This window comes from Xenia sp. Carnegie-2017, unplaced genomic scaffold, assembly GCF_021976095.1.
Source record: "Xenia sp. Carnegie-2017 unplaced genomic scaffold, XeniaSp_v1 HiC_scaffold_21, whole genome shotgun sequence".
Taxonomy (NCBI): Eukaryota; Metazoa; Cnidaria; class Anthozoa; order Malacalcyonacea; family Xeniidae; genus Xenia; species Xenia sp. Carnegie-2017.
Window position 1 is genome coordinate 4,836,524 of NW_025813484.1, and position 8,856 is coordinate 4,845,379.

The 8,856-nt window shown below is 34.5% G+C and overlaps 2 protein-coding genes across 4 annotated transcripts; both read left to right on the plus strand.

Annotated features, from left to right (window-relative positions):
* The first annotated feature begins 1,299 nt into the window (after positions 1–1,299).
* On the plus strand, positions 1,300–2,244 carry LOC124444153 (threonine--tRNA ligase 1, cytoplasmic-like). The gene is made up of 3 exons (XM_046994744.1): positions 1,300–1,375; positions 1,892–1,952; positions 2,121–2,244. The coding sequence occupies exons 1-3, from the start codon at positions 1,303–1,305 to the stop codon at positions 2,209–2,211; spliced, it is 225 nt and encodes a 74-aa protein (XP_046850700.1). The 5' UTR covers positions 1,300–1,302; the 3' UTR covers positions 2,212–2,244.
* A 1,261-nt stretch (positions 2,245–3,505) lies between these two features.
* On the plus strand, positions 3,506–8,528 carry LOC124444145. 3 transcript variants are annotated; one of them, XM_046994732.1, is made up of 4 exons: positions 3,506–3,774; positions 4,387–4,605; positions 7,354–7,443; positions 8,200–8,528. In XM_046994732.1, exons 1-4 carry the CDS (start codon positions 3,649–3,651, stop codon positions 8,233–8,235), a joined length of 471 nt encoding a protein of 156 aa, XP_046850688.1. In that variant the 5' UTR covers positions 3,506–3,648; the 3' UTR covers positions 8,236–8,528. The 3 variants fall into 3 exon arrangements, with proteins under 3 accessions (XP_046850688.1, XP_046850689.1, XP_046850690.1); XM_046994733.1 differs by lacking the exons at positions 7,354–7,443; positions 8,200–8,528 and adding an exon at positions 4,985–5,280; XM_046994734.1 differs by lacking the exon at positions 7,354–7,443 and having other exon boundaries at positions 3,507–3,774.
* The last annotated feature ends 328 nt before the right edge of the window (positions 8,529–8,856 follow it).

Consider the following 8,856-nt stretch of genomic DNA (forward strand, 5'->3'; position numbering starts at 1 on the left):
GCTAACAGTTATTGGTTGTTATTCTGGCTATGTGAAACCAATCTATCTGCATGAGTTCTATCATGATTTTAAACAGCAAATCGATGCGTTGCGTATGAGTTGTATCGACCAGCTTACTACACAGTCAACACTTCACCAATTTGGAATTTGAAACATTTTGGTGATAAGAATTTTATACCGACGTATCCCTGCGATAAAAAGACTCACAAGAAAAACTGTTTTGTTCAGAGTAAGGTAAAAATATTTTACTCTCTGATTGCCTAAATATTCTTTGAGTATTTAAAACTGGCTCATATAAGACCATACATGTATGTAGTTAATGGGATCTACATTTTAGCTAGCGTGTGCAATATTTTTATAAGTAAAACGATGCACGGTAGTGAGGTAACTTAGTGATTAAATGTACTTGAAAGCCGAGGGAGATTTTGTAGTAAAAGTCACAAGACTTGTAGCACCGAGGGGTTTTAGCTAACCTGCCAGGGCTTTCAAGTGCATTTGATTGCCAAAATGTTTTAGTCAGTGCTTCACACACTGTTTATAAATTTGAATCTGTAGCTATTATTACCTAAGTGAAGATCTATTGATTGTCATGCTTTATTTTATCTCCATGTTTTTTTTATATTTTCACCATCATAAGTTGAACATTTGAGTTACCTTGCATGAGTCGTTTTTACTTAAAATATGTTCTTTAACAATTTTGGTTCATCATTGTTTTTGTTTTCTTGTAATTGATTTTATTTAGTATTTGTTAATATTGCAACTAAAATATTAACTCGTTTCAGTCTCCGCTTGCTGAAATCAAGATGGCTTCTAACCTTGAACATTTCAAACATTACAACTCAATGGTTGAAACCAATGAACTATTTAATCAAGTTACATTTGTTTCATCGTGTGCAATTCCTCTTTATGGATATCAAAGATATAAACAGTTATTCAAGAATGAAATAAAATATAGAATGTTTTCATTTGTTGATTTGACATACAGATTGGTTTGTTTACCTCCCAAAAGGGAGGAAATTTGTTCACAGCGAACATAAATGCAGTCTTTACAATGTTTTTTAGCTGTCTTGTCATAAATATCGAAAATGTTTAATGATTGATAATATTTTTAATTGTTTAACTAAATGAGTTTGTTTTATGCTTCATTAGAAACTGATGGAAGCTTTGAATAATTTTGGTCAAAACGGCAGATAAATCCTGGGGATGGGGATGAAGCTTTCTATGTTTACAGATGTATACCATTGTGAATTTATAATTTCATTGCTATCACAATTTATAGATTAATATAAAAATTTTGATGCTATGAGATGGTCTCATCAATGTGCAACAATTGAACTGGATTTCCAACTTCCTGAGAGATTCAACCTCACGCTAGGTAAGTTTTGCCAGTAAGCTTTTCGTTGAATAACCTCACTACGGTCTTGATACTTAATTTATTTAACCAACAGTGACATGATTATTTGTTTCTATAGAAACCTATTGTTATATATTTATATGCTTATATATACTATATACTTATATGCAGCCTGCTACATTGCTGAACACTGAAAGTCCCACCTGCATTCAAACTCGCCCGCAAACAAACCCACCCGCATATAAGTATATAGTTACATTTAATATTGCAATGTTAACAGATAATTGCAATATAATAGTTAATAGTCCATGCATGTATCCCTGTGCATCCATCCCCCCCATGTAAATATCATTGATAATGGCTCACAAACATATGTAAGCCTGTGTATTATAGTCAGAGGATTACGGCACAGTTTAAGTTTCCATGAAATTGTAGATCTTTACAAATTGTAACAATTTAGTAATTTATCAATATTCTATTACTCTATTGACAGTGGTGAAGGATTTAGAAAATTACATCCTGTTATTATTCATCGAGCTATTGTAGGTTCAGTTGAAAAAATGATTGCTATTCTTGCTGAAAGCTTTGGTGGAAAATGGTGAGTGTTTTCTTGGCTCATGCCAGAGCTTAAAGCAAATGAAATGTCCTTAAATGTTAAATTAAAATGATACAAAGTTTCTTAATTGTTTGGAAATTTTTTATCATTTTTACTCTACTTTACTTTATTTCAAAATTTTGACGCACTGCATTTTCTGTTATTTTCTAGGATTTTATGGCTTTCTCCCCATCAAGTTGTAGTAATTCCTGTCAGTAGTAAATATGATGATTATGCCGAACCGGTAAATTTAATTTGGTAAGCCTTAGATCGAACTTGCACAGGCTAATGCAAACTCAGCTATGGACAAATTGTTGCTATTTTATGAATTGGAATTTTTGTCCTTTTTTTATTGACATTTTGGTCATGTTTAGATTCAAAGAAGTTCCATGCAGCTGGTTATCGTGTTGATACAGACTTGGATCACGGATCAACACTAAATAAGAAAGTTCGCAATGCACAACTTTCACAGTACAACTTCGTTCTTGGTATGAATAAGTCTTTTAAATTATTTTTATTTACTGTACAAATAAATAGAAATTAAAATGGTTTGGAACCACTGTTGGTGTTCAGAGTTTACTGACGTTTCCACAACATTAGTCAGGTTCGCCGTATTTGTTCTCTAGACGTCATGACAGAGAGGAAAATATGTGGATGTTTTAGTTTGTGTGGTATACTTATTAATTGTTCGCTTGTAAGCCGTTTATAAGGTGCTGATATTTGTATTCTGTTCAATGATTTTTGTTTTGAGTTTGTTAACCTACTTTCTAACGTAAGTCGTTGTCTATAGTCAGTGCTGTTTGTAATGTTGTGCATTGTGATGCTCACTTGTCAGTACTCGTTGTTCTTGGTAGTCAGTTGATGTGCGAGTTGTAAAATGTAAGGTATTATCGTTTGCTGTTGTTGGATTGTTTGTTGTTTGTGTTTTTGTTTGTTTGTTTTGTGTTCATTGTCTTTTTAAGTGTTGTCTATTTTAAAAGCAAAATAGATGTTCATTTTATTACTAAATGCGATTGGTTAAATGGTTTTATGTTGTTTTTAAACAGTTGTTGGTGAAAAGAGACGGTCTCAGACACGGTCAACGTCAGAACACGTGACAACAAAGTACTCGGTGAAAAATCGGTCATGGCCGTGATCGAACGCTTGCGAGATTTAGTCATCTCACGAAGTCTGACAAGCGAAGATTTTGAAGTAAAACAACATTTTTATGGTAAAGATAAAATGAATTTACTCACAAAAATAAATTTGAATGTAAATCCCATGATGCGTCGCAATTATAGAAAAATAGGTACGCGTACATGCCACTGGTCACTGGCAAGCTGGCGGCATTGGTCACTAATACTTTATCAGTGGTGGTAATATTGATTTTATCGTGGTGGTAAATTCTTCCATTGGTAATTTATGGCGATAACCATCAGCAACTTTTCAACTTTTTACCATCAAGTTTTCACTCAAACGAGATCGCTTCTCTTTCATATTTTGGCTTGTTTCTTGAGCTAGTAGGAGGCTGTGTGCGTTGATACAAGAAAAACTTTGTTGTGCAGAGGAAGGTAAAGATATTTTACTCGCAGAATTACTATATATTTATCAACAAAGTAGTTCATACTACAGCGATGAAAAATATAAAGCGTCGTATTTAACGCAAACCTTGGTTAAACCAGGGTTAGTTGACACATGTGCACTTGTATAATATGTCCAAATGGACATGTTTTGTGGAATTCCCCTTCATTTGGTAAAATATTATCGCAGTGGGCCAAGATCGTCCCTCGTTTTGACAGTCATTTGCTATTCGTACTGGAGCTCTAGAATTTTACTGTTTTTAGTGGTAAGTGTGACCAATTCCTCATTCGTTTTCTTGTTATTGTGTGATGCTTAACATAGCAAAACAAAGAGTAGCTATATAAATGTAATTTTCCTGCCACACTTACAAACATTTCATATGTCAGCTGCAAGACCCGTAACAGACTGTGACAAATTTTTTTGTTTGGTGAAAAAAAATTAACATATCTTGTCGAGTCTCCATTTGTGAATATCCATTTGAGAAATGCTTGCAAGAATATGGGCTACAAGATTACAAGAATAGAATGCGGATTTGAAACGAAAGATTAGAATGCACATTGAACTCCAAAAAACAATAGGAAGTAGGCTTTATAATGTGACTACAATTGACTACAGTTCATACATTGGTTCAATGGTTAGGGTATGGATTAGGTCAGGGTTAGATTATGGTTAGTGTAAGTGTTAAGGTTAGGGTTAGAATTGTTTAAAAGTTTCTTATAAACGTAGAATTAGTCAAACTCATCAACACTTTGTTATGCCCCTCGTAATATCCGTGACAATGTTAAAGATGTTTTATTTCTCTTCATAACTTTGTGTCTGCATATTTTCTACATAAACAAACTGCTTTAATATTTATGACAGATATTATAATTCGTAGATCGAGGTAGAAGAACTGCTTGAAAATGAAACTTCCAACATTGAAACAAAATCAAGCATGGCAGAAGAGAAACAACGACGCCAGGTTGAAGATAGCTTGATGAAATTGAACGTAGTTGAAGCACCTAGCATACGCTCGAGAGTTTTGGATGAGGACTCGTCAACCACTGAAAACATGAATGAGTCCAAGCATGTTTACGACGATAAAGGCTCTTGCGAGGTAGGCTGTTGCGACATATCGAATTATCGATAAATATCGGGGGTTTTTTAAATATCGGTTTATCGATATTGGTTTTTTCGGTATATCGATATATCGATGTACCGAAAATATCGAAAAAATATGAAAATATTCGTTGTTACGATATATATATAGTTATTATACATAGTTTTTAATTGTGTTTTGTTGGTTTTAATAGCTTTATAGCGGTTTTTAAATGGTTCTGTATACAATGTATTAGACAGACAATCTTGACCCAATCACACGTGCGGGGTAATTGTCGGCTAAGGTTCAATTTGATCTATTTATGAATCATTGCGAACAACACTACAAAAACCCAAAATATCCGAAAATATATCGTCATATCTATATTTTTTCGAAGCGGGATTTATCGAGCACAAAAGCGACGACACTTATCAATGGTGAAGGATTGTCCCTGTATGAAATATCTAAGTTATAAGATTCGGCTATGAAATGCACACTAAACGGCAAAATATGACGGAAAGTGGGTTTAGGAGGAAGGTATGCGAAATATGTTCTATCGTATGCCAGCAAAAACAATGTAAATTTCTTGAAACAACGAAAATATAAAAATTCAATCTCTGCCACGAATATTTGTTAATTTGTGCAAAATTGCCATTTGACCATAGCTGGTGTATGGTAATTTCCTCAGTAAATATTAAACTCATGTAAATTTTTCTCCCATGACCACCCTAAAAGTGAACTTTCGAAACACCATAAACACTACAGAATTGTTTGAAGATTGTTTTGGTGTCTGCTTATGAGAGGTTGTAAATAAGTTAATAGTAAGAGTATTGGCAGGGACCTAATAGCAGTGTCTGCTTTCGGGAGGTGTCCGTTAGTAGTAAAGTTCTGACTGATTTTGCTTATAGTTTCGTCTATAAAGTTTCTATAGGGTAACTAGTTTTTATAAATGAGAACAAGTAGTTGCGTTCTGTTTTTTGGCTTCTTCTGTGCTGCAGTGAGTGTTAATTCTGTTGAAAAGTGTTCGAATGTTGCTTATTTTGTGTTGTGTGGAATGATTACGGTTGAAATCAAGTATTTGGTCTGTAAGGGTATTTATGCCGTATACTTGTTTGTTTAGTCTTGTTGTGTTTTTGTCTTTAGTGAAGGTTATCTTCTTTGTAGTATTTTTATGGTGTGTAGCATTTGTCCAGTTTTGGCTTTCTTGACTATGGCAAAGATATCGTCTTTATATCTATTCCATAGTCTGTCTGTTTCATCTGTGCTGTTGGTGACTGATTGTGTTTCGAGGTTTTGCACGACAGCTTTTGCGAGGAAGGTGTATAGTGGTGACCCCATTGATTCGCTGAAAGTTGTCTATAGTATGAGTTTTAGAAGAAGAATTCAGTGGAGAGGCAAAGGTTGAGTAAGTCTAGGATTTTATTTGTCTAGTTGTGTTGTTTGGCTATGTCTAATGGTATGGATGTGAAGAGTGATGTCACATTGTAATTAGATATCATGATTTTGTCTGGTCAATAGTTCATATGTATGTGATCCTGGAATTAAGAACAAGAATTGGAATGTACGACCTTTAAGAAAGTTTTTGAAAACATGGGAAAATACAATTCACCAATCAAGTGAGTTCAATAAGTGGGAAATAAACGCATGAACAATCTTTGAGATTTAGGTGCGTGAAATATAAGTTTTGGAATTTAAGTGCTTTAACTATAGTCTTTGGATGTTAGGTGCATGAACTATAGTCTTTGGGAGCTCTTTCATGAACTATAGTCCTTCGGAGTAAGGTGCATGAACTATAGTCTTTGGTAATTAGATACATTAACTATTTTCTTTGGTGTTAGTTGCATGAACTAAACTCTTTGGGAAATAGACGCATGATCTTATAGTCTTTGCGAGTTACGTGCGTGAAATATAGTCTTTGGGAGTTAGGTGTATGAACTATAGTCGTTCCGAGTTTAGGTGCATGAAGAAGAATTTTGGGAGTTTAGTCTTTGAAGTTGGGTGTGTGAAAGATATTCTTTGAAAGTTAAGTTTGTGAACTATAGTCTTTGGGAGTTAGGTACATGAACTATATTGTTAAGATGCACGAACAATATACATATATATAGATTTTATAGCCTTTAGGTGCATGAACTAAAGTCTTTGTGAAATAGACACATTAGCTATAGTCTTTGGGAGTTAGGTGCATGGAAAATTTAACTGTCTTTTCAGCATATGAAGTTACCCCCACGATGACACACACACTATGATCAAACGAAACATTTTTCTTGCGAGCGCTTTATTAGCGATTAGAACCGATGGAACTCGATTACCATTTCATTTATTTCAACGGTGTCATGAGATCGTTTAAGTCGCATGAACTATAGTATTATGGAAATAGACGCATGAACAGTCATTGCGAGTTAGCAAAATTACTTTGTGCTCAGCAGTTCGAAGTAGGTGGCAAACTACTTTGAAACAACTTCACAATTCGCTAAAATTCTAATTCAAATTAGATAGCGGGGGGACAATCTAATTTCATAGAAAAAACCAATTGTAACTGAGCACGAATCTAATTAAACGACGACCTTTCCAATTATGAAAAGTAAATATACATGCGCGAAAGCGGAACGTATTCATAACGCTTCTTCTTGTTTATAGACCAATGTTTCCAGTTTGGTAAGAACTGGAAACATTGGTCTTAGTGACTCCTTAGTGACTCCTAGTGACTCTTCAGTACAACATTATGTAATTTTTATTTCAGTTTACATATTCGTCGTGTTTTTAAAGGCAACTTTTCAAACGAAGTTTGTGGAGTTGGGTCATCCTCCAGTTGGATGTTGCTCTCTAACTGTACCAAATTTTTTTGGTCATTCACAGGTACACGTGACTTGTTTATATTAAACGGAGGCCTGGGCACAAGGTCATATTTTGAATCGTTAGGTATTTGAGTTGTATCCACGCCTATTGATCACTTTATATAAAGATTTAAATGTTTTCTTTTCTTGAACCTGAGAGGATGCGTTATGTTCTGAGGTGTTGAAAATTAACTGTGAGATTGAAAAGTAATTAAAACTACGAATAGCTTTATCTAAGTTCCCCAAAATGCTTTACTCCCTATCCCTACCCCCCCTACCCCCCCCCTGCCTTAAAAAAGTGTATCGTGAAACATAATTGTTGTTTTTATAAAAGAACCGAGATGCTTTAAAAAAAATTCATTTTTTCTTACGGTGAATTTCCTTTAAATCGGGTAATGTCTGTTATTCTTTGCAACACGAAACTCGACTGCGACATGGCAAAGGAAACGCGGAATTGTTGCAGAACTTTTATCTTTCAAACATTTCGAGAAGGAACTCAATTCACTTTTGGCGAGATTTTCACTAGTTTCTAGAAAGATTTGTGTGTCTATTTTTACAAGGGAGATGGATTGAGCACTATTAGAAAGCAGAAGGAGAGGGAGGGAGTGGGCGAAGCTTAGCAACTAGAGGGAGAGGTGACACGGGACCTTTGAAAATGCAATAAATTTCTATTGTTATTCATGGACGTTCACGTCGTAGATGATGAAAACATTTATAGTTTTGAACTTTTAAAAAATCCATGTCAGCAAATAGTAAAGCAGCATATTTAATATTGTAGTGCCTTCGAGAAACAGACGTTGATGGTCAACAGTAATATACAAGAACTTGAGAATAAAAATCACGAGGAATGCGATTTGTTTCAAAAGTACATCAGCAACGATGATATTTTGGATGGCATCGTAAGAAGATGGTGGACGAGCTTACAGGAATGATTTACCATCAAGGTATATTTACGATCAGACTTATGGCGCGTGCAAATATTTATTGTACATATAGGATATTGTGTCCCCAATGATCCGTTTGTAACCTTTACGCAGCGGAATTTGTAGCGTTGTTGGTGTAAATCATTCGTAACTTGAGTTGAATAACAAAACATACTCGTTCATTTAACCACGATTTTTAAAATCTTTACTTTTGAGGAAAAAAATTGCGTTTTGAATCAAGTTCCAAAACATAGTAAAAAAACTTTTGCTGGAAAATTTCGAACACTCGTTCTGTATCGTTCAAGTCATTGAGACTTCAGTGTTTACTGCTGGCGTAACGGACTTCTTAGTCGCGATAACCTTATTTTCTTGCGCATTTGTTGAAAATTGATGCAGTTGTTTAAAAATAAGTGTCATTAATTAACATGTTGTCACGTGACATCAAGTAGATGTTTGCGCAGATGCTTTTGTACGCTTAACACTTTGGTGAAAATGGTTTTTATCAAACTGAA